The 26,435-nt window shown below is 37.4% G+C and overlaps 1 protein-coding gene across 4 annotated transcripts in view; it reads left to right on the plus strand.

Moving 5' to 3' along the window:
• Nucleotides 1–26,435, plus strand: part of TENM3 (teneurin transmembrane protein 3) — a 629,396-nt gene that overhangs the window by 197,880 nt on the left and 405,081 nt on the right. For all 4 annotated transcript variants that reach the window (XM_069573182.1, XM_069573184.1, XM_069573185.1 and 1 more), the window contains exon 3: nt 3,847–4,125. In XM_069573182.1, the coding sequence (XP_069429283.1) occupies nt 3,847–4,125 (279 nt within the window). The remainder of the gene's footprint in view (nt 1–3,846; nt 4,126–26,435) is intronic.

Raw genomic sequence — 26,435 nt, forward strand, 5'->3', positions numbered from 1 at the left:
CTCTTCTAAAATTATTTGAAAGCAATCCTCTGCCTCCCTTCAAATTATACGTTTCTCTATCATTATTACATTTGTCTGGATGCTTATTTTTTGTCACTTTTCATTCTACTCCCCTTTATGCTGGTCTCATTTATGTAAAGCATCACTTTTAAATATTTAAAATTTTTAATTTTCAGAATTTTTAAAATTGAATTAAAAATTCTTTAATTCCATAATGCTTGACATAATAACCCTTATTTGTTCCCCCCCTCCCCTATGTTGTCCCTCCCCTCTTGCCCTCTCCCCACTGGTAACCCCTAGTTTGTATTCTATAGTGGTGAATCTGGTGCTTTTTTGCTTTATTCACCGATTTGTTGAATTTTGTAGATTCCACATGTGATATTATACAGTATTTGTCTTTCTCTGTTTGACTTATTTCACTTAGCGTAATGCCCTTCAAGTCCATCCATGTTGCTGCATATGACAAAATTTAATTCTTTTTTATGATTGAATATTATTCCATTGCATATATATGTATATGTGTCTGTGTGTATATATATATACATATATATATATATAAAAGCAAGCTTATATACTGCAGCTTCTTTAATCATTGATCTGTTAATGGACACTTAGGTTGCTTCATACTTTGGCAATTGTAAATACGTTGCTATGAACATTGAGATACATGTATATTTTTGAATTAGTATTTTTTCTTAATACATACCCAGGAGTAGAACTGCTGGGTCATATGGAGTTCTCTTTATTGTTTTTTGAGAAATCTCTATACTGTTTTCCACAGTGGCTGCGCCAATTTGCATTCCCACCAACAATAAAGGAGAGGCTTTTTTTTCCTCCCACATCCTAACATTTGTTATTTGTGTTATTTGTGATGCTAGCCATTCTGACAGGTGTGAGGTGGTATCTCACTGTAGTTTTGGTTTGCATTTCCCTGATGTTTAGCAAGGTTAAACATCTTTGGCCATCTGCATTTCCTCATTGTAAAAAATAGCTATTCAGTTCTTCTGCCCATTTTTAAATCAGGTTGTTTGTTTTTTTGATGTCAAGTTGTATGAGCTGTTTATATGTGTTGGAAATGAATTCCTTATTGGTCATATCATTTGCAAGGAACTTCTCCCATTCATTAGGATGTCTTTGTTTTGCGGATGGATTCCTTTGCTCTACAAAAGCGTAAAAAGCATCTCTTAAACCACGTCATGAGAGCCCTGAAAGATGGAGAAATGGAGTGGTAAATGATTACGTCCATAAGTGGCTTAAACTTAGGTTCACTGGATTTCAAGTTGAGTGCTCTTTCCCAAGAAAGCAAAAGCAGACTTAATTTAGTAAGGAAACTAACAGCTTACTTTCTGACTTGCATTTCAGAAACAGCCCTTAAGAATTTGAATCATTGCTAGACATTGGTTTCAAAGGGTTAGATGTTTAAGGAGTTTGGGATGCACATATAAATTCATAGGGATGACGCCCTAGATATTTATCTGCAAAGTGAGCTGTGTTTGTGTACCCAGATAGCAAATAATCAAGATTGCCATTTTCTGCTTTCCTTCACTCCATAGATTTTTGCATCAAGATGGCAATAGTGTGAAAAGTCAATAATGTGGGGAATTTTTCAAGTTACATTTCAGAGATTAGAAACAGAGTTCTCACTGGCTTTTAACTTGTCTCTGATTTTTATTCTCCAATGTGGGAGCCTCCCACTGGAAAGATGCACAGGATCTTATCATTCATTCTCACACTTGAAAAATTATTTTGGAAACTCAACATGTTTGATGGTGATGTTTAACTGTCTTACACCCTTTCCTCCCTCTCCATTTTTAAGGTGATATAATAGGAACGGATAAGCGCTTTCACATTAACCATCCATTACATTCCTTTAACTCTCCATGACATTGACCTTTTTGGGATTTACTTTCATAAGTACAGTCCACACTAACTCTTTGAAAAATACTGACCATACTGTGTCTTAGCCCATTAAGCTTGCCCACTTTCTCACTGTTCAGTGGGTTCTTATTCCCTCCTCTTTATTTTTGCTGTTTTCTTTTTGACATACCTTTTGGTGCAAATACATGTTCATGTCTCTCTGAGATAATTTGCAGCTAATTGTAGCAACAGATTTTCATTATTTATGAGTGTCATTGTCAGAATCCATCTGGAAGTCTGACCGAGATGAGGCAGATTCTCCCTCCTGATCTGACCGTGGCCATAATGCAGTGAACCACTCTGGTTAAAATGGGCTGAGTGCTGGAGGGCGCTAATATTTTTACAACCAAATATTTACTATCGTGTGCATTATGTTTGATTCATTTCCTAAAAGAGTCAAGACATTATTTTATTACAAATAATTTATGATACACTCTTTTTAAAAAATGGAATGTATGTTATTTCTCATACCAGCCAATTAACTTTAAAGTGTTCGTGGATAGGTAAGAGAGGGAAGTGGGAAAATGAAGAGGATGAGTAAAATGAATGCTTAATATTCTTAAAAGCTTGGTATTATAGAGAAGCATTGAAATCAGTCTTGGTATACTATTATTGTTTTTCCTGTATTTCGATTCTAGTTGATATCTCAATCTCAGATTCTACCATGCCAATGAGACAGGCAAGAGAAGGCGCATATGTATGCATCCTCTAAGCAAACAGTTTTCTTTCCCTTCTCACCCCTGGTATCATAAAACATAGGTGAAATTTCAAGAGTAAACACAGGATTGGAAAAGCCATTAATAATGGCAGTCATTTTAAAGTGTCACCTAATTTAAACACTTTTCCTTTAAGTTATTGCAGTGTCATGAGTTTTATTATGCTCAGTTTATTAGTGAAAACCTTCAGGGTTCACAACCATTCATTTTTCAGGGAATTTGATTTTATCATTAATTTTTAAATACATAATACTCCTACTTTATTTTTTAGAGTGCACTTTATTTGCATGAATTGCTATACTTCTATCAATACCGATGTTTCTAGGTGTTTATTAAAGCAGAAGTCAGATGTCTGCACATTTTCAAGACTTTACACTCCAAAAGTTAGTGTATGTTTGTACACAAAAACACAATATTTTTATTGGTTGTTAAGTGTTAAGTGGAAAAATATAATAAAGACTGCCCAAACCCCTGTTTCTAATTAGCAGGTAGCTTATTCTAGAGGGCAATCTTTTCTCTTCCTAAGGGGTGACTTCTGGGTGGAAAAATCCTAATGTTTGGGATAAGAGCTAGGACCAGGGAAATATTTCTGACAGTTAAGGCTTTCTCTGGGTTGAGTTTTCATGGTCTGGACCACTTTTCCTGCCCAGCATTCTGGAGGTGCTTATGGGCTGAAATAAGGAGCTCTGAGCTGGGGTGGGTGGAAAGTCAGAGGTGGAGCCCCCCTCACACCCATCCCTCCCCTAACTGGACCTTACTAGATCACATGTCGGAGAAGGCAATGGCAACCCACTCCTGTACTCTTGCCTGGAAAATCCCATGGGAGGAGCTTGGTAGGCTGCAGTCCATGGGGTCGCTAAGAGTCGGACACGACTGAGAGGCTTCACTTTCCCTTTTCACTTTCATGCATTGGAGAAGGAAATGGCAACCCATCCATTGTTCTTGCCTGGAGAATCCCACAGTTGGGGGAGCTTGGTGGGCTGCCATCTGTGGGGTCACACAGAGTCGGACATGACTGAAGCAACTTAGCAGCAGCAGCAGCAGCAGCAGCAGCAGATCACATGTCATGTGAAGCTAATGCCAATACCTAGTGCTGAGAGCGCAAAAATCTGGATGCTTAAGTGTTTATTTTAGGGAGATTTTGTTTAAGAAAATAAAATCTTAAGTGAAATGTATACTCACTGGCTGTTATGTTTTTTTCCCCTCTAATTAGGACAAAATTTTACCCTAAGGCAGTTAGGCGTTTGTGAACCAGCAACTCGAAGAGGACTGGCATTTTGTGCGGAAATGGGGCTCCCCCACAGAGGTTACTCGATCAGTGCAGGGTCAGACGCCGATACTGAGAATGAAGCAGTGATGTCCCCAGAGCATGCCATGAGACTGTGGGGCCGGGGGGTCAAGTCAGGCCGCAGCTCCTGCCTGTCAAGCCGGTCCAACTCAGCGCTCACCCTGACAGATACGGAGCATGAAAACAAATCCGACAGTGAAACCGGTAAGTTCCTTTTTTGTGGCTTTATAATGTTGGCTTCCGGTGCTTCTGTCTGTTTTGGTTGACTCTGGAGGAATGGCTTCCTTCTCTTTTTTTTTTCTTGCTTTCTTTGCATTGCAACACAGTAGCACTCAAAAAATGTCCTTCAATATTGCATTATTTTTCCTAGGGAAAAAAAGTCAACGTTCGACATCAGAGTGTTAAGTTGTGTTATGCAAGCATTCTCTGTTGTGTGAGCTATAGTTTTGAAAAACAGTCTAAGCATGTACAGAAAAAAAAAAAAAAAAAGGTTGGCTTTGGCTTATCTTGAACCATGTCACCTGTTATCCTCCATGGAGTAGCAGAACAAGTAGTGATAAAATTTACCCCAGAGCCAGCTTGTAATCAGAGATGTCTTTGTAGATTCCTCTTAAAAATATCTCAAAGAAGTTCCAGAATCTCAGAATGGATGAGTGAGCACACAGAATGGTTTATTAACAGGGCTCAAGTGATTGAAGAACAAATTTGATCATGCTTTTAACTTACTGGTTGATGAAAGCAATTGAAATCTTGATAAAGAGAAGGGAGTGTGGTCTTTGATGTGCATTGGAGACTGGATTACTCTGCAATTAAATCCATGCACAACAATTGGATTTTTTTCGGGTATCCAAATAGCAGTTTTACATACTTTAAGAGAAATATCTTTATAAATTATTTGATCTTTCCCTTTCACCAATACAAAATGATAAAGAAGCGGTTAGTGTATATGCAATAATAGATTTAAAAGGAAATTTAATTTTTAGTCAGTGCAGCTTCTAGGAAAAATTGGAGCATCAGCACCAAAGCACCAGACAACAAAATGACATTTCTTCTTTAGCGTTTAATATTAACAGTGCACTAGCTCCTTTAACCTGGTTATTAATGCTGTGTGTATATGATGCATCAAAAGCAAAGAGAAAATTAAAATGGAAGAATTGTGTGACTTGTGAAAAGAAAGATGGTGTTTTACCAATGGTATTTTATTTTTATTCTTTATGGAGCAACTTTGTCAGCTCTGCTTTGTGATAGGAAAACAGGCCCACTGTCCGCGTTCAGTCTCAGCCAGGTCACTGAATGAAGCGCTGGCTAGTGCATCGCACTGTGTGTTACTTGTTTTCTTACTATTAGAAAAAAAAATCTGCTTTAAACCAATGAAAACAATATCTTATGGAGGATATTTTAGTGCATTAAAACAAAGTCATAATCGATTAATAATAGAAACTCATATATTCATTTTGAAGTGTGAGTTATTGATGGAGGCTAGCTTCATCCCAACCCAAAATAGGAAACAAGGACGGTTCTACCTGACACAATGAGTCTTAGAATCTGACTGCAGCATTTTCCTGAACCAAACTGTCCACCTCAGTGAAACCTGGGTTTCTACCACTTTTCACTGTGGATTCAGAAGTCACTCACCTTAAGTAAGTAAGATTTGGCATAAACTTTGCTTCCTGTCCATCTGTATCTTTACATAACCCTCTCCAAGCAATTTTAGGTACTGTGGTTATATTCAAATACATGATTTGATGTTTGATTTTCCTAAAATATATGTCAAATTTTCTGATGGTTTTGGAGGAGAGCAGAGGAGAATGCGGGAGAACAATGCAAATCACTTCTGATTTGCTGCATCGTGGGCCATTCATCTGCATATCCACTAAGTATTGTCCCACATTGGGTCAACTTGCCACACACAACCTGTGAGACATCTCTCTCTTATGACAGATATATCTTGTTATTGTGTCTGTATTGCTAAAAGCTAATTTTTATTATTTTTTAAATTGTATGTCTGCTAAAATGGTCTCACAATGAATTCCCAAACACACACCATTTTGTTCTTTTCAGAAAACATAAAACTTAGAAATTTTTCCACCTTTAGTTAACTAAAGGTTAACTAAAGTGTCTATTATCCAAATGATTGGAGGCGGGAAGCCTGTTGAGTTTCCCACATCACTGCCCCCTCCCTCTGCATGATTATTTTGAACTAGAGGAGGAACTTGTTGCCCTAGGAATCTCCTTGTCCCTGTCGTGATATAAAGTCAAGAATGAACACTTGGACACGTCTGTTTCTCCATGTGGTCATTCTGAACCAAAATGAAGAGAGACACAGACAGGGTGTCAAGGGCCTTGCCTTGAGATTCAGAACATTTGGTAGTATTTGTTGAGAGTAAATAGGTCAGTCAAAAGTATAAAGTGTCAAAAACAATATTTGTTGAGCTGGGCAAGTGATGACTTCAACTTATGTGTACTCTTTCCCCAAGGTTTGGCTGGGGTTGCTTTTCCAAACAACATTTTGTCGGTCTAAGAACTCCCAGTGAGTCAGCTCAGGAAAGGAAATAAAAGAAGAAATAAAACAGATATGACCTCTTATTTCGGAGAAGGCAATGGCACCCCACTCCAGTACTCTTACCTGGAAAATCCCATAGATGGAGGAGCCTGGTAGGCTGCAGTCCATGGGGTTGCTAAGAGTTGGACATGACTGAGCAACTTCACTTTCACTTTTCACTTTCATGCATTGGAGAAGGAAATGGCAACCAACTCCAGTGTTCTTGCCTGGAGAATCCCAGGGATGGGGGAGCCTGGTGGGCTGCCGTCTATGAGGTCTCAGAGAGTCGGATGCGACTGAAGTGACTTAGCAGCAGCAGCAGCAGACCTCTTATTGAACACTGGATCTTTCGTAGACTTCATATGTGTTCTATAGGAACATTTCAGATCATTTATTCTGAATTTTCAGTGATTTGTCAGAAAGAGCAAGATTTCATTGAGATCCATTACATTAAGGTCTGGGGAACATAATCTTCTGATATTTAGCATACCTTATCATTTGGAATTGTGGAATTAAATGAGAATATTGAGACTTTTTTCTGATATGAAAAAACTTTTTGTTAGGCTGAGTTATAGTAAAATCTAAAATTTGTAATCATACCCAGGGTCTTCTAACATCTTTTTAAACAATATCCTCAAAACCTTTACCAATTTTTACTATTATTACTACTTCTAGTCAAATATTGGGCTTCCCTGGTGGCTCAGATGGTAGAGACTCTGCCTGCAATGCTGGAGACCTACGTTTGATACCAGGGTTGGGAAGATCCCCTGGAGGAGGGCCTGGCAACCCGCTCCAGTATCCTTGCCTGTAGAATCCCCATGGACAGAGGAACCAGGCAGGCTACAGATTATGGGGTCACAAAAAGTCAAATATTTCTAACATAGACTTTCTAAAATAATTCATTTTGGCATTCTTAATTGCTGTCACTCTGAAAGGTTATTGATTTTCCAGCTGTATTTTCCTTTGACCTCCGATTATTTAAATTTCCTAGCTGTATTCACTTTTGTGTGAGCTTGCAGTGTGTCCTAAGAAGCCCTGTTATATCACTGTAAGTTGAAACAAGAAGGATGTGCATAAAATAACTCGCCAAAGTGAAACTAACTTAGAAGCCATACACTGTCTTCTTTCTCCCCTCAGTTTAGAAGGGGAGTTTGGGTTGACTGTTTTCATCATTTGAGGTTAACTGTGAATAAGGCTGTTTTCCCCAGAAAACAAAATAATATTCAACATTTGTGAAATCATGTAAGCCAAGTGACTAATGTTCTACTTATAACTTCAAAGAAAAGTTTAGTCACTAAAAGGGATTAGATTTCATTTATTTATTGATAAATAGGCCAACAGTTCAAGTTAAGGAGGCACTGGGACTGCTATGAGGCTAATGAAATTTTGGTGGCCTGAGCATCCCACGAGAGTCATGGAACACTCGGACTATGTCACATGTCTCCATGTTAGCAGAGATTCTAAACAAGTGATAAAATAGATTCTTTTGCAAAGCTAACCCTTCACCAACCATGAGGAGTTGAAGTTAAAAGCATTTTGAGAAAAAAAAAATTGTTACAGTACATTCAATTTCATATCAAATTCCAAATGTTAATATTGTTCCGAATTAAGGACATGGGAGAAGACCTTTCTTAACAGGTATTGACAACTTTCTGAGTCACCTGCCATGCTCCAGGCAAATGCTGGAGGGTCAGTGGTTTGTGACCACCTATAAGCAGTGGTTCTAGTAAGCTGTCAAGAGGTTACAAAATAATTGTGATGAGATGCTGTAATCAAAGGGAAAATTGCCAGTATGTTCTGGATGGTTCGAGGCATCTTTCCTGTCTCTGATGGATTGTTAAAAGACAGACCCCTGACTGAATGCCCACTCTCCAGCCTTGCAAGTAATCTGATTTAAATTCCAAATATCTATTTAAATGTCAGGAACAAAGGACTTTTTTCCTCCCAAAACATCAAGCTTTAAAAATGTTTTATTTGTACATCTTTTCCCAGAAGAAGACTAGCATGCATTCAATGTTGTTATCCTTTGTCAGCTAGCAGCTCAGTACCGTGAAAAATGCCTCGATTCAGAAGCACAGTACACAGGGTGTTGATCCTCTCATTTGAGCCCCTAAGATGGTTTGCTCTTGAGACACCCAGAGCTCAAGCTCCCAACTTCCCCCATCTCTGCCTGGCCGCTTGGTCAACTGTATGGCTGGCACCAGGGATGTGGACGTCTTGACCTGACTCTTTCTGCCTTTCTCTGCAGCCTCTTATGCCACTTGGAAAGCGATGACCTTTGACATTAGGCAGACCAAGAGGAGCTGGCTCTCTTCTTCTATCTGGGAAACTTGAGAGCCTTCACTGAGATCAAAGATGAGGAGGTGTTATTGAGGGCAGACTTCCTGGGTTGGTATTGGCTCTGCTGTCTCCCAGCTGTGTGACTTTGGGCAAGTGACTTAACCTTTCTGTAGTATACGGAAATCACCAATGGCATACAGTCCTTACAGGGCTGCTGTGAGGATTAAATGGACTCTTGAATAGGCAATGCTTAGAATGACAGTGCCTGGTGTCGAGTGAGTTCCAAATAAGGGGTGGAGGGGATACTCTTTCTGTTAATTGTAAATGGTGGGAAATTATATCTCCTTATTAAGTGTGGAGATTAAGCTAGGTAAACAGTATCAAGTACCTACACAGTTTGGGCCCAAGGTCAATGTCCCCTCCCTCTTTGCCATCCTCCCTTTGTCTGCATTAGTCGAGTATCTGTGCATTTGGTGAAATGAGGGAGAAAGAATGGTCTCCTCCAGAAGGGGCACTGCCAATTTGCATAGCCTGGAATCTCTGTCACCATTTATTGACTCTTATTTTTCTCTAAAATCCCACATACTTTTTAATTCACTGTAATTAAATGAACGAACGTTAAGTGGGGCTGATAATTAGTCTGATGGCTGTAGACTTCAAACAGACCAGCCTGTTCCTTCCCCTCCTGGTCAAAGGAAATTTCAAAAGTGGTGCTTCCCTCCAAGGCATGTCACTTAGACAGCCAGTCAATTAAAAGGCGATTCAAGTGATGCTCATCCGTTCACATAATAAAGTAAATCATTCCTGGAAGAGTTTATTTCTCACCTGGGATCTTAGCAGTATACCTGTGGTAGGACCTCACTTTTGCCGCAAAGATTGTGCAGTTACTAAAGTATCCAGGGATGATGTGGCTAATAATAAGGGTAGAGCATTATTGTGCAATATTTTTAGGTGTATTAGAGACTTGATTTGCTGGACTAAAACACTTTTAAAAACCAAGGTACTTGTGCTTTGAAATAGTATTTTTAAAGTCTGCTTTCTATATGGATGTGTGTGTGTGTGGTCTGTCGTGTCCAACTCTATGTGTTCCCATGGACTGTAGCGCACCAGGCTCCTATGTCCGTGAATTATCTAGGCAAGAATACTGAAGTGAGTTGCAATTCCCTCCTCCAGGGGATCTTCTTGACCCAGGGATCAAACTCACATCTCCTTTACCATCCATTACCACTGCACCATCTTTTGGATAAATAGATTCTGAAAGTTGAGCTACTGTACTTAAAAAAAAAAAAGATACACCCCTTAAACCAATTTGACAAACGATCGTAATGATGTTCACATCACTCTCACAACAGAGTGCTTTATTTTGCAATCCAAATTACGTTGTCGGGAAAAATATATTCTCTGAAAAAGTGTTTGTTGTTGTTGTGTATCACTGAGTTGTGTCCAACTCTTTTGTGATCCCAGGGACTGCAGCCCACAGGCGCCTTGTCCATGGGATTTTCCAGGCAAGAACACCTGGAGTGGGTTACCAGTCCCTTCTTCAGGGGATCTTCTAGACCCAGGACTCGAACCTGCACCTCTTGTGTCTCCTGCATTGGCAGGCAGAGTCACTGGGAATATCCCCAAAAAAGTGGGCAAGGAGGTTATTTCCTCTGAGCAACTGAATATATGTGAGAGAAGAGAAATGGAAGGATTTGTAACTATTCTATCACCAATCAAGATCTAGAATAGTTTGGGAGAAACTGCTAGTGACCTTGGAGTACCCTGTTAAATCGTATATTTGTAATGCTTCTAGCCACCACACAGGTGTCATTTCTGTCCTGGCTCTTTTTACAAAGGGAGAATATCTGAGTTTTCCAGAAATAATTTGAAGAGAGGTATATAATTTCACCTAACTAGCCTAATTTCATTCCTTCAACTTGATCTTTATCAACTCTCAGCCTACTTTGAAAATTGATTGCAAGAATTAAGGTGGAATTCCACTGTTGTGCGAAATAAATTTCACGAGATTCTACCACACATACTGAACCATAACTCGAATATAAATCCCATCTTGGGCCCTCTTCTGGCATGTAATGGTCAATTCTGGCATGTTCTACTGTTGTAAATTATATTTTATGTTTTCTGTGCTCTGCAATGTCAAAAATAGCAAAAGTAATATGTTGCATGCTTACTAAATCAAGGTCAGAATGAAAGTACAGCTTTGCAAAGTGCAAATAGTTTCCAGTATATAAAAATAATTACATCACCGTGATGTGTATATGTTTATAGTTTAAATAGCAACTTATACCATTCTTTAAGCAAAAGCTTCTCTATTTCATTTGGGATGAAATATATTCACTTCATGGATATGTTACAAGTCACTTAAGCACAGTAAGTGATGATTTAAATAAAATTTTTTAAGAATTTAGTACTTTGAAGCTAGAATTAAGAATACCATAACGTCCACAACCATGGTTGTTATCACTTAAGTATTTAAATACATTTATATTTTTCTATTCTAAGAGGATTTTTGGAATTCTTGACAGCTTGTTCTTCTTTACACAAATATTGGCATTTCTACAAAACAACTTGCATTTTAAGTATTTTTATTCAAAGTATATAGAATATATGCTTTTTCTGTTTAAAAGCCTAATGTTCTTTTAATTGTGGAGTTGAAATCAAAAGAAAGCACACCAACACATATCAAAACTGATGACGTATGCTGTTTTAATTTTTGATTGTGTTTTGATATCCTTGAAAAATCACAGCAGTAGCAGTAAAATTGTTTTAATTAATGAATTGAATAGCAGCAAATGCTGAATCAGGTTTATTGATGTAATTATCACTGAAATAGAAAAGATAAGTGTTAAAGCCATAGAACCTTAGTTTATTTGCCATTTCAAGGGTATTCAAGTGTTTGAAGAGGAACTAACTGATTTGGGGGGTGTGTTATTTATAGAATATTCTTCTCAGGTCATAATAATTCTGTTAATGAGCATCACATCCACATACAAGTTTAAATGTGAAAAATCTACGTTATTTACTAAATAGCTTGAATGAGGGTTTCACTGTATTGGAATTTTCTTCTCTTTATCATTTGACTTGAGATAGTTTTCCATAATGATTAGATTATAAACTAAATGTAAAAGCTTTTTGAATTCATATTAAAATGGATACAAATGCATATAAACTTGAGAAAGGAACAATTTTAAATGTCTTATGAATTATACCTTGACTGTAAACATTAAGTCACACAGAAGCTGAAAACTGAATAAAGTTGGGACATGACTTTTTGAATTGATTTCTTACTTAGTATAGCAACTACATTTTCATTCAATGAGTGGTCAGTGTTAGGTATTGTACCAGGGGCTGGAGGGAAAAATGAATAAGATATAGTCTCTGATTGTAAAAATTCACAGGCTGGTTGGGCAAATAGACAAGTAAATATTGCATTTTAATTTTAATGTGCTAAGTAATACTACAGCACAGAGTGCAGAGTTGATGTCAGCATAGAGCAGATTCTTGCCACAGAGACAGGAGAGGCAGCAGAGGAAAAATGGCTTCATAAAGGAGGAAGGAAGCAGCATTGGTTATTGTTGTGGTTGCCACCCAGTTCAGTCGTCCAACTCTGTGACCCCATGGACTGCAGCACCCCAGGCCTCCCTGTCCCTCACCATCTCCTGAAGTTTACCCAAGTTCATGGCCGTTGCATCGGTAATGCCGTCAAGCCATCTCATCCTCTGACATGCTCTTCTCCTTCTGCCCTCTATCTTTCCCAGCCTCAGGGACTTTTCCAATGAGTCGGCTGTTGGCATCAGATGACCAAAATACTGGTACATGGGCTCAAAGGATGTGCAAAAATGCAAGATGTAGACAAAGCAACGAAGGAGAGGGTGTAAAATCCCCGTGAACTGTTGCAAGAGTTGCAGGCTGTTTGGTGCCTGGAACGCAGGTTGTGTATGGATGAGCGATGAGTGTTTGGTCTACGGATAGCCCCAGACCAGACTGCAAAACACCTTCCGTGGCCATGCTAAGGAATTTGTACTTTTTCTGTAGGGAATGGGAGTCTCTGAAAATTTTTCATGCAAAGGAATATTACAGTCATATTTACCATTTACAGATTACCTTGAGAGCAGTGTAGGGCGTTGGCTGTCTTTCCCACAAAGGGAGTAAGCTCTGTAGGGCCACGGCCCTGTTCACCTTTGTGTCTCTGTGCTCCCTCATGCAGTGCCTGATCCTGGAGCCAGAACTGTGGCTGCACAGCTCCATATTGGAGGTCAAACTTGAGAGGAAACTAGCCAATCAGGGAGTGTTATAATTAGCAAAGTGAGAAAATACAAATGTTTGAACCAAGAATTGGAAAGGAAAGGGAGACATTAAAATTCAACAGAATGAAAACTTGATTAATTCTGCATTGGGGGTAGGGAAGAAGAAAGCATTTAAAAGACTCTCTAACATGGAAGTGATGGTGTAAATCCAAGTGGGAGCTTAAAGCTTGTTGTTTAATAAAGTCAGTGATTCAGACAAGGCCAGGTTGTATTTGAGGGGTCTGTGGGACATCAAAATTCTGAATGGATTAAGCAATTATATATATCCATGTGCTTTGCTGGTAGCTCAGATAGTGAAGAATCTGCCTGTTGATGCAGGAGATGCAGGGTTCATTTCCAGCGTCAGGAAGATCCTCTGGCAGAGGGCATGGCTACCCTCTCCAGTATTCTTGCCTGGAGAATTCCATGGACAGAGGAGTCTCACAGGCTACAGTCCATGTGGTTGCAAAGAGTCAGATATGACTGAGTGACTAATACCTTCACTTTTCATATATATAAGATTCAGTTAGATTTTGTTCAGAAATGTTTACCGTATGATCTGTAAGCCATGGGGCATAATCAAACCTCTCCCCAAAAGCAGATAAAATGAGAAAAGAAGAGGAATGAAAGTATAATACTGAGGTCACCAACATTTAACATAAAGTTATAGAAGAAGCACCAATGAAAGAAACAAAGAGGGGCTTTCCATAGAGACAAAAGGAAGTATCAGTTCACGAAGACCACAGAGGCAGGAAATGATTAGCAGTCAGGCATTTCCAGAAGTGTAGTAAGTGAAGGACTGCAAGCATAGAGGTGATAGCCCGTGGATTGCACAGAGGATATGAATTTCTGAGCAGTGCGTGTGGTCACCAAGTGGCAGTGGGTGGAGAGATGAACAGAAACTATGGCACCAGCAAGCGCAGATTTTTCTCTCCAAACCTGAACTAAGGAAAGAGTTAGGTGTAACTCCTGGGGAACACAAGGGCAGGGATGTTTTTATATTGGAGGACATTTCAGGATCTTTCCGAGGAAATGGAAGGGGTGATATTCTAACAAGAAGATCGAAGTGAAGATTAAAGGGGAAATGAGGTCTGGCCTCTGAGGGGTCAGGAGCAGAGAGATCTTGGAATAGAAACTTAGGTAACTGAATTCCTCGATACTGTTTATCTTCTAAAGTACTTTTCATCTTACAATTTTGTGTACATCAGTAGCTTAGAGTTTGCTGTAGGAGAGATATACGTTTAAAAGGTATCTTTCTGGGACTTCCCTGGTGGCCCATTGGTTAAGATTTCAGCTTCCAATGAGGGTGCGGGTTGGATCCTTGGTCAGCGAGCTAAGATACCATGTGCCTCCTGAACCAAAACACCAAAATATTAAAATAGAAGAAGCAGCAGCAATTTTTTAACAAGTTTAACGAAGACTTTAAAAATGATCCACATCAATAAAAAACTTAAAAATAAATACAAGGTACATTTGTATCTACACTAATTAAAGTCATAGCAAATATCCAGGCAGTGTAGGAAAAATCGATGATATTCAGTGGAGTTAAAAGTTCATGTCATCAAAAGGTTTGGGGGACAGTACATTTTTATTCACAATTGATATTTTGTTTAAAATAGCTTTATAAAGCTATCAAATATAGTGCATCTAGAGTTCAATGAAAAACAGATAATTATCAATTCTGGATCCTGAAATAACAGGATTGTTCTCAGCATGGGACTCCCATACAGATACATAGATAACTTCTTAAATCCTTTCCTTGATCATTGATTTGTATGTGTGTGTATATGATCTATATAAAATATATAGGTATATAATAAAATAGACATATAGATATATAAAATGAAAGTAAAAGTCATTTCTGACTCTTTGTGACCCCATGTACTATACAATTCACGGAATTCTCCAGGCCAGAACACTGGAATAGGTAGATTCCCTTCTCCAGGGGGTCTTCCCAACCCAGGGATCAAACCCAGGTCTCCCACATTACATTGCAGGCAGATTCTTTACCAGGTGAGTCACCAGGGAAGCCCAATATATAAAAGTAGATATGATAAATAAAAAATAGATGTATATTTATATATGGATCATACATACTCATATACATACATAAGTGTGTTTGTATAATCTTTGCCCCATGGTTTAAATTACTAGCTTAAAAATAAGTCTTGGGATTTCCCTGGCAGTTCAGTGATTAAGAATCCAAGCTTCTACCACAGGGAGCACAAGTTTGAGACCTCACTGAAGAAATAAGATCCCACAGGTAGGGCAGTGTGGCCAAAAAAATTAAAGAATAAGTCTTTGCACCTTAGTAACTCCTGCATGGTTTTGCACTAGCTACACTGTCTTTTTGCATAAAAACACAATGCATATTTACCAACATAAAATTATACAACCAGATTTGATTAGTAGCAAACACTCGAGGAATTACCCAACATTCATTTTTTTTAAAATACACAAAAGAGAGTAAAAAAACAGACCACAAGTGACATGTCTGAGAAATAGAAATAGGCTATAAAAAGCCATAATGGTAGTTATTATTTGCTTATACATGTTTGCATATGGAAAACTGTGACATTGTGAAATGATTATTCAGACTAAACTGAATAATTGATTTGCTTTAACTGGTTAATATCAAAGTAATCAGTAGGAAGTAGTCTTGCTCTTCCAACTGGTTTTTATAGAAGTGTTAAAGTTCACATAGAGAAATCTTAAAATTTTGACATACAGCAGCTGGAGATTCCTGGGGGACCGGAAAGTGTTTGAATGAAATGTCAGTTGCTACAGAAAACAAGTATAAAACATTCCCTTATAATGGACTGTTTCTCATTGCCTGTGAGTGGAGCACCATTGCCTAGATTGTACAAAATGTGCTTAAAGGTAACTTATATTGTTTAAATGAACCTATTTAGGAAGTTTAAAGACTTCAGATAATTATTAGAATTTTTTAAGCATTTAATCATTGTATTTTAACACAAGTTGGTATCAATAACACAATAAAATGATAGGTGATGATAGAAATAATAAAAATGAAACTTTAAACCAATTTTAAGTATAAAATATTATAAGTGTTTATATCCATGCCCTGAATTTATTTTAGTTACTTAGCATTACATATCATTTGAAGACACATAGAAGTATATGGATAATATTCACTAGTTTCTATTTTGATATTTATGCTTTTATTTTTTTATCTCTGTGTATATTTTTTTTATTAGAATTGCAGTTTCTGGGAGTTCCCTCATGGTCTAGTGGCTAGAATTCAGTACTTTCACTGCCATGGCCTGGGTTCAAATGATCGGGGAACTGAAATACCACAAGCCTCTTGTGTGGCCCAAAAAAAAAAACAACAAATGCAATTTCTGTTTTGACCTAAGTTTCGCCACATTATTAGACTTTCTTCTTCAATATAAATTCTCTTCCATGCTTTGATTTATCATAATTTATTGTAACATATCCGCTACTTTTGGACATCTAGGTTGTTTGAATTTTCAGTTTCATAAATTGTATTGTGATAACAATTCTAGCGGATAAATATTTGCCTCTAATTCTGTATCCCTTAATACCTTAGGATAAATTCTTGGAAGTGGAATATCAGAGCCAAAGGATATGAAGTGTATGTACAGTTTAAAGCATTTGATAGACCCTGTCAAAATGCCCTGACAAAAAAAAGTTGTATCAATTTACACTCTGACTAAAAATATCAATAAGTATCTTTTCCCATAAGCCATTGACAAGGAAAGTTGCCATGCTTAAAATTTTGGCAACTAGATGGAAACATAGTATCTTACTGTTGTATATTCATTTGAGTAATAGGTTAAATATAGTCTCATATGTGTGTGAGTACTCTTTGTATTTCTTTTGTGAATTGTCAGCTTATGCCCTTTGCACATTATTCTATTTGGGGTGGAGAAATGGGTCTTCCAGAACATCAGGAAACTGAAGGAAGAGACAGCATTCAAGGACATTGGGACACTGACTCTGCTTTTTTCCACCTTGTGTACATCTGGCCTTGATGAGATGGGTTTGGTTGCAGGAGGACCTGATAAAAATAAACATCTCCTTAAATGCAGGCCTTCTGCTTATAGACATATGTGTAAGTTCCCCAGTAGTGATGAATAATGACATGAACTCCAGCTATGAAAGAGCTGGGGCACAGCACAGATGTAACGTCCTCCACTCTATCAGGATTCCGCCTTGCTTAAACAGCTGTGCACTCCTTATTAGAGATTCTAGGTGCCAAGAAAATCTGTATTGACTCCAGCTTGGAGAAGCAAGTTCATTTCCACAAAGTTTCTGTATCCTTATTAAATAAATGAAAAACTTAAAGCAGGTGATAGTAGCAGTGGGAGGTAAATCTCTTTCCATCAATCAATAGGCTGTTGGAAAAGATACAGATATATAGTTACACACGTACATATACATATTTTTTTTCTTATTGAATTGCATAGGTTTCATGAAGCAAGAATCTTAATAACCCCTTGTCTCTTTTAAAATATCTAAATATTAATATACCATTAAGTGCTTTCCTCAGTTTAATTTTGTATTTGTTCATTAATTTGGCATCCCTGAGTGGGCTTGAACCATTTCATTTTTGAAAGAATTTTTTAGAAACTTTAAAATATAGTTATCAATTATTATTTTCCTTGTGGTGTTTTTATGCCTAGAAATGTTGACTTTATGCCTAGAACAAATAATCAGTTTTATTTTCTTCACTTTTGTGGGGTTTTTTTTTACATTTAATCTATCTGAATTTTAGATATAGTCTGTGGTGTGACTTCCCTGGTGGCTCAGCTGGTAAAGAATCTGCCTGCAATGCAGGAGACCTGGGTTCAAACCCTGGGCTGGGGACACCTGGGTTGGGAGGTGTATAAATTTAGATTGATTTCCTTCACACAGTTTGCTTTTATAAATGTCATTTAATTTAATTAGGGATTGCTTCATAATGTCCAATGAATACATGTTAATCTACTTAAATTTTGGCAATAAGACATCAATAAAAATTAGTGCTATTAATTCTTTGCAAAAGAAATGGGGTAAGATTTATGAGATATCTTATACAATAGTAGTAGATACTAAATTCAGGTTTGGTGGTTTCTGAGAGATCTAGAATGTTAACTAAAAGTAAACATTTTCAGGAATGCACAATTAACCAGTAACAATATAATATGTAACTCTTAGGCATTGCAAAAAATATAGTAGAAAAACAGACTCACATAGGTTTGTGGACGTTACATATAATATCAGCAGCAGTTATGAAATCTATTTTTTATTAAAAAATAAAGCATGAAACCTGCAAAAGTCAGGTTGAATTATGCACTTATTTTGTGGACCTCCCTGCCTTAAATAATTTAACAGATATTTTTAAAGAATAATATTGGACATTTTACTCTCAGGCCTACAGACTTGAAGATACAAGGCATTACAAACAGAAAACAATTACAAGACGAAGCAACTGGATGAAATGGTTTAGCAACATGGCTAAATTGCACACTGGAAAGAAAAAAAGTAATAAAGGTTTAGGAAAGGAAAGATTTTGAAGAATTCGTAGAATTCCAGCAAGATTTTGAAGGTAGTAAAATATGTTGACATATGGCAGAAAAGCAGTAGATGCTTACAGTTGGAAAAACTTGAAGAAATGCTTGAAAGCACCAATGGAAACAATGGTAGCCTCCTTAGTCACCCTTAGATTCTGGAAGACTCCTCTTGGGAAATACTGGAAGCTGAAGTTGACAGTTAAGTGGAATCCACTTGTGAAGAACTGTCAGTGTCATGATGAGAGAGCTAAGATTGTTTCTGCAGGCCACGTCTGTCCAGTCCGCCTCTTAAAACACAGAGACACGATGAACGGACTGTATGAAGGCCAGCTTGGAATGGGTGAGCCGCAGTTCCATATACTATAAATAGAAAGGCGTATGCTGAATCGAGAGGACAGGTGTAGTAGGATTTTCAGGACTTTGTCATGTGAGAAAGACAGGAGTTAAAGATGAGTGCAGAACCTGGAAAAATGTGGCTGCAGTAGGAAAATAAATAACAAAAGGCCAGAGAAAGAGAGTTGAAATCGACTGTCATCTGCACAGTTACATAAAGCCATCGTGCGGAAGAGTGTATACTGCAGTTTATGAAGCTGTAAACAGTATGAAAAAGATGTTATCAAAAACTAAAAATAGGTATGGATTTAAGGGAATATACAATGATTTTGTTCAAAAATGAGATGGACAGTGAATAATAGCAGATCTAATACAGACTCAAAAGAGATGCTTGTTTTTCCCTTTTTTTCCTGAAAGATCCCTTAGAACAAGACACTCAGTTATCACACAATATCAGTAAGAATCCTATCTATTCTATTCCGGTGCACTAATTTGCTACTAGAGTAAGAGCCTCAGTGATTGAAAAGCAGAGTGGGAGAATATTTTATTCCCATACATTTTAGTTGTGTCCTGCCAGATCTCAAAGCAATCACTACATAAAATAGATTTCCTGTGCTCTTGATTTTGTGTTTATCTTCACCATGGCTAGAATGAGCGTTTTGCAACTAACGTATTTTCCATGGGAACCACCGGAAAAACCATGATGGTACAAGGAGGGAGGCTGCAAAAGTATTAATAGTAAACCTTATTCCACTTCCACCAGTGGGTCTCAATCCTGATTAAGATTTTATATCAGTACTATTGAATTCTGTAGATGGTTTGATAAAGGCAAGGGGGTGTCCTAACACTGAGCCAGTGGGCTCTTCAATGCTCTAAAGACAAAGGATTTAAATTCCAGTAGCTCTTACGGTCCATATTTGCATTTCTAAGGGTCTAGGTGTAAACTTTGTGGTTTCACCATTAGTACATTGAGTGTGATTATTATTCTCTGTCTCAAAATCTTAAGAGATCAGTGCAGAGGGTCAGAAGAGGAGCAGAGTTTCTTTAAAGTATTGCAATAATTTTACCTGTCTATTCCTATTGCTAAAGGGACACAAGGGATGAAAGGGATCTATTTGGTGGTGAAAGGTTTGTCCTTTAAGGGATAAGAATATTGCCATATCTACCCATGACGTGAATATTGCCATATATACCCATGAGTCACTTCCACCACGTTTCAAGTGATTTGTACTAAGTATATAGCTCATTAATAGTTGACAGCCGTCAGGCAAGATTTTGCTTTCTGAAGAAATACTAGGAAGGCTCAGTACTTAGACTGAGCTTTCGCATGAGATATATTTCTTACCCTATCTTAATTAGGAAATTTTACACACAAAAGTCCTCTTACTCCAACCAATTTTGATTCTGCTGTGATGACATCATTCCTTTATGGAACAGTTTGTATTCTTTTCTAAATCCTTTGGCACCCCATGGAAAGTGTCACTGCTCTGCAGAAGGATTTTGAAAATAGTTGCTTTGTAACAATGATAACTCATAAGGATTTTGGATGTGAACATTGTTATTGTTCTTTAAAAAAATCATTGAAAATCCAAATGGCAGAGTAGAAGTTGACAAGAGATAGAGGCAGAAACAGAGTGAGATATTTGCATTGTATTGAGTACCTATTGTATTCAATCTGCTACCTTCTGAGATTTAGTAGTATTATCCCTAGAGATTTAGTAGTAGTATCCCTATTTAACCAAGAAAAGAAAATTAAGGCTGAAAGAATCTAAATATCTTGATATGGTTCCAAAATGACAAGGCCAGGATTGAAAGCCACTGGGTAATTCCCAAACCCACTATCCGATTCTAAATCCCACTGTACTACACCCTTACTCTTGCATGGGATCTCCTGGTACCTGGGCAACAGTATAGCGAGCGTCCCCTCAAATCACCTGCTTTTCAAAGAGAAGGAACAAGCCTTGTGAATTTAAATGTCTCCCATGTCACCTTGAGCCTCTGTGTAGTTGGATTTGTTTCATACTTCTTAGTCTAAGATATAATCCTCCTATTTTAAGAAAACAGTTTCACTGGGACAGTGCTAAGGACACCTGATTATAAATGGAAAGATCTGGGTTCCTTATGCTGGTTCTATCATTAACTTGTTTACATAAGATCATTCACCCAATGTCTTTGTGTCTGAATTATTTCAAACTGTGCCTACTTATTGAACATTTTTTAAAATATGCATGTTTATATTTTTGGTTAACCTTCCACGGCTAATATTGAAGTTTTTTTCTTGAGGATTTACCTCAAAGGAGGAAAGTCACACTGGGTTAGGTTAAGTCCATCAAAGTGAAGAGAGAATCTAATAAACTACCTAAAGTAGCAAGAAAAATTAGAGTCATTATTTGCATCAATCAAGTATAATACAACTTTCCTTTGCTTTGTGTATGTCCAGTAATACATTGATAAAGAATGGAACTATGATCCTTAAATGCATTCAAGATATGTTATTGCCTACAACATTTTGTTATCTTTTGTTTTCACTAATATTTCTGTTACCCAGTCATTTCAGATTCCTAATATAAATTTTTTCAGTGCTAGGAGTTTTATCTATGTAAACATTGAGTATTATATGGTATTTCATTATATAAGTTTAGGAAATTTGCTTTTAGTGATATTCAGGAAGAAATTTGGGGTGACTAGTTTGCCATATTTGGCAAGTGGGTCCTGAATGTTTAAGAGATGAATGAAAAAAATAACTCTTTGTCTGACTTGCTTCACTTAGCAAAATCTTCTGTAGGTTCATGCATGTTGTCACAAATTACAATCTCAGTCTTTTTTTTTTTTTACAGCTAATATGCCTGTGAGTGTGTGTGTGTGTGTGTGTGTGTGTAAAACATCATGTCCATTCATGTGTCAGTGGACAGTTTGCTTCCGTATCTTGGCTATTGTAAATAATGCTTCAGTGAACATAGGGATGCATAAATCTTTTTGAATTAGTGTTTTTATTTTCTTCAGATTAATACCCAGGGGGTGGGATTGCTAGATAATATGATAATTCTATTTTCAGGGTTTTGTTTTTTTTTTCCAGTTGTTTTTGTTTTTTTTTTAATTTTTTAAAATTTATTTATTTTAATTGGAGGTTAATTACTTTACAATATTGTACTGGTTTTGCCATACATCAACATGAATCCACCATGGGTATACATGTCTTCCCCATCCTGAATCCCGTTCCCAGTACTCTTGCCTGGAAAAAACTGAAAATACACACATTTTTTAAAGTGAAGTTGCTCAGTCGTGTCCAACTCTTTGCAACCCCAAGGACCGTAGCCTCCCAGGCTCCTCCGTCCATGGGATTTTCCAGGCAAAAGTACTGGAGTGGGTTACCATTTCCTTCTTCAGGGGATCTTCCCAACCCAAAGATCTAACCCAGGTCTCCCTCATTGTAAGCAGACGCTCTACCGTCTGAGCCACCAGTTTTTTGAGGACCCTCCATACTGTTTTCCACAGTGACTGCACCAATTTACATTTCTACAACAGTGCAGGAAGGTCCCCTTTTCTCTACATCTTCGAAAACCCTGTATATTTTCACTTCTTTGCGGAATATAAAAACAAAACAAATGAACAAATAAAGCAGAAACAGACTCACAGATTCAGAGAACAAACTAGTTGCTGCCAGAGGGGAGAGGGTGCAGGACGGTGACATAGGGAGAAACGACCTGTTTCCTGGGGGACGAAAAGGGACAAACTACCAGTTATAAAATAAGTAAGTCACGTATTTATTTTATAACTGGTAATAATATACAGCACAGGGAATATAGTCAATGATATTTTAATAACTTTGTATGTTATGTAATCTATAAAAACATCAAATCACTATGTTATACATCTGAAGCTAATATAATATTCTAAATCAACTATACTTCAATTAAAAAACAAAAATAACTGACATTACTTAAATATTTCAATCTTTTTAAAAACATGATCAAGCCAGTTTTCACAAACGAAAAGCGGTGACACTGGCTCATCCTCTTTCAGGCACTTGGCAAAGAAAGATTTGATGTGGAATGTGGTGTTTTGTTGCGACCATGGTAATACTTGACTTCCATACATGAATCATTTCTACCCCAAACTTCCCCATGTATGGTTATCTCCGTCTTTCTTGAAATAGTGCAGCCTCTCAAAACACAATCTGGTTCAGGTTATTGTTTCACTGAAAGAATATTCGTGTGATCATCAGCTTGTTTCTAGAGGAAATGATCTCTAGGAATCAATTCTTTAGCTTTGTGTGGCTAAAGAATCTGCCAGATGACTGAATATCATAATCTGTAAGTCTGATGGAGACCTTGAGAGATACCAGTTTCACTCTCTGTTAGGAAGCCTGAGACACAACCGAACGAGATAGCGTGATTCTTCCGAGTTTGCCTGCATCTGTGTTTCAATAGAAATGTTTACATGACTTCTGTCCTAAGTTCTTGGCATGAAATGGAGCAATTTTGGTCCTCATCTTCATGTCATAATCCTTCCTATACTTGAGTAGCAGGACTTACCTTTCTTTTCTCCAAGCTAATTAGGCTCAGTAGTCATTCTGTGATAAATTGATCCTACCTCCTAGACCTAATTGTTCTCATTCTTCACTGAGCATCTTCCCAATTCATTATGTCTCCTAAGTTTCGGGGAACCTCAAAACACACACACACACACGTACTTTCTCTTGCCATTTTAATGATAGTAATATCACATTTCTGCTCAAAATTATCTTTAGTGCCTACGACAGGTATCAGCCGTATGTTTAAAAGCATGGCGTCTGTCCTCAAAATACGTTTTCAATGGTTAAATTCTCCTTTATGGCCCTTGAATTCAATTCTGATCTGTGTGACGTTCCTGGAACCATTCAAAAGATTCTTTGCTTGTTACTTTTCCCTTCCTCTTGTTCTTTCTAAATTTCTTTGTAATTTCAACCTTGGATTTTTTTAGAATCTTTCATAAAAAACTCTCATTTCCCAGATCGTATTTCCTCCCATAGATTAGGAGACCAGAATTTTCATGTGGCTCTCTTCTCACATCCTTTTATCCTACTACTAATTTTGTCCAGTTATATTGTAATGTTTAGTTCACTATCCTGCTTATTAATTATCAGGCCCTCTACCCCTCTTTCTCTCCCTTCGTGTCATCGCTAAATTTGTTTGCAACTGGAATACTCAAATACATGTTTCTTCCAACCTACAGTTCTTAATAAGCCAGGATGAACAGTAAATGTCTATTTGAAAGGCTGACTTACTACCCATTCAATTCTTATTTCCTACCCTCTAAAAGTCCATGAGGCTTTAAAGAGATCTACATTTAAAAGGGAATACAATATGTTAGTTGTGGAAAGCCTGCCCTACAAATGTGATATTTCAGTTATTTCTGTTTTAAAAATATACCTTAGAGTAAGTACCTTATTTTAGATTGTCACTTACAGCGTTATATAGGTAAATTATGCAAACTCTCATTAACAAAAATAACTTGTTATCCTTTGCAAACACACTTCCAGTTTAAAAAAAATAACTGCTGTTGGGGAACAGAATGGTAGCTGTCTTTTAGTAGCCTGCTTTTTTTTTTTCTAATGGATATAAATCATTAGAAATAAATTGTGTTCTGTCATTGTAGCCGGTAATTGGTGACATTTTCTTGTCACCATGGGATTATAAATAACAGCAATATACATACTGTCAAAAAATTCGTTATGTTATGAAAACATAAACCAGTAGTCTGTTCCTTTTAACTATACTTTGCATATTTTCTATGTTAAGTGTGACACTGATACTTTCACCAATTTCTAAGGACTACTCAACAGCACAGACTTCGTCATTAATGACTTCATATTGTTTCCTTATGTTTTAAGTGTATTTTAATTATTTATTTCTTCTATAATCTACCTGGAAAATATATACTTCAGAGAGAGCTTTGTTTGCAAACAGACATTTGATCCATAAAACAGATAGTGTTTTTTTTTTAAGTGCTAAAACATATAACAGATACAAAAGACTGTAAGCATTCATTTTAAAAGTGGGTCATGTTATAAGAATAAAAATACAAGGACCTCAAATTTTTGCTTGTGTAATAAGTAGTGATAAGCTGTCCTCAGGCCAAAGAAACAATAATCCATTTGGAAGGAACATTCCTGTGGACCAAATCTCTTAATTAACTCGCTTCATTAATTATTAAATTAGCACGCAAAACACAGCTTTCCTATCTGACTGTCCTGGCAACGTCACATACCTATCACCTCTTAGACCACCACACCCCATAAAAGAAGATAGTATCTCTGTTTCTCACTTTCAGTAGCTTCCATTGCTTCCTGGAAAGAAGTTTTTATTTTCCTTTGCTTCCTCAAAATTAAGACAGAACAGCTCCTGCTGGGTTATGGAGAGGGCTCAACAGACAAACCCATTACAGCTTTTATTCGACCTCTGTCTTCTGGACAAGTTTATCTATCTGCCTCTCCCTGGAAGTCTCTGAAGCAAGATTTGATGGGCATTACTTCCTGCCAGCTCACTGGACTCATTTTGGGAAACTCTTGGCTTCACGACTTCCCCATTGATATGATGTGTTCTAAACTTCTCCCTTTGATTTTCTGTTTCCACTTATGCAACATTTTTGAAGTTTATCTCAGATTCCTTCATTCTGAGAAAATAACATTAGTAATGCTCAAAATTCTCCAAGCTAGGCTTCAACAGTATGTGAACCAAGAACTTCCAGGTGTTCAAGCTGGATTTAGAAAAGGCAGAGGAACCAGAGATCAAATTGCCAACATCCATTGGATCACAGAAAAATATATACTTCTGCGTCATTGACTATGCTAAAGCCTTTGACTGTGTGAATCACAACACACTCTGGAAAATTCTTCAAGAAATGGGAACAGCAGATCACCTTACCTGCCTCCTGAGAAACCTTTATGCAAGTCAAGAAGCAACAGTTAGAATCGGACATGGAACAACAGACTAGTTCCAAATAGGGAAAGGAGTACATCAAGGCTGTATGTTATCACCCTGCCTATTTAACTCATATGCAGAGTACATCATGTGAAATGCTGGGCTGCATGAAGCACAAGCTGGAATCAAGATTGCTGGGAGAAATAGCAATAACCTCAGATATACAGATAACCCCACCGTTATGGCAGAAAGCGAAAAGAAACTAAAGAGTCTCTTGATGAAAGAGGAGAGTGAAAAAGCTGGCTTAAAACTCAACATTCAAAAAAACAAAGATCGTGGCATCTGGTCCCATCACTTCACAGCAAATAGATGGGGAAACAATGGAAACGGCGATGGACTTCATTTTCTTGGGCTCCAAAATTCACTGTGGACAGTGATTGCAGCCATGAAATTAAGACACTTACTCCTTGGAAGAAAAGCTATGAGAAACCTAGACAGCATATTAAAAAGCAGAGACATTACTTTGCCAACAAAAGTCCCTATAGTCAAAGCTATGGTTTTTCCAGTAGTCATGAATGGATATAAGAGTTGAACCATAAAGAAGGCTGAGTGCCGAAGGCTGATGCTTTTG

This window comes from Ovis canadensis, chromosome 26, assembly GCF_042477335.2.
Source record: "Ovis canadensis isolate MfBH-ARS-UI-01 breed Bighorn chromosome 26, ARS-UI_OviCan_v2, whole genome shotgun sequence".
Classification (NCBI taxonomy): Eukaryota; Metazoa; Chordata; class Mammalia; order Artiodactyla; family Bovidae; genus Ovis; species Ovis canadensis.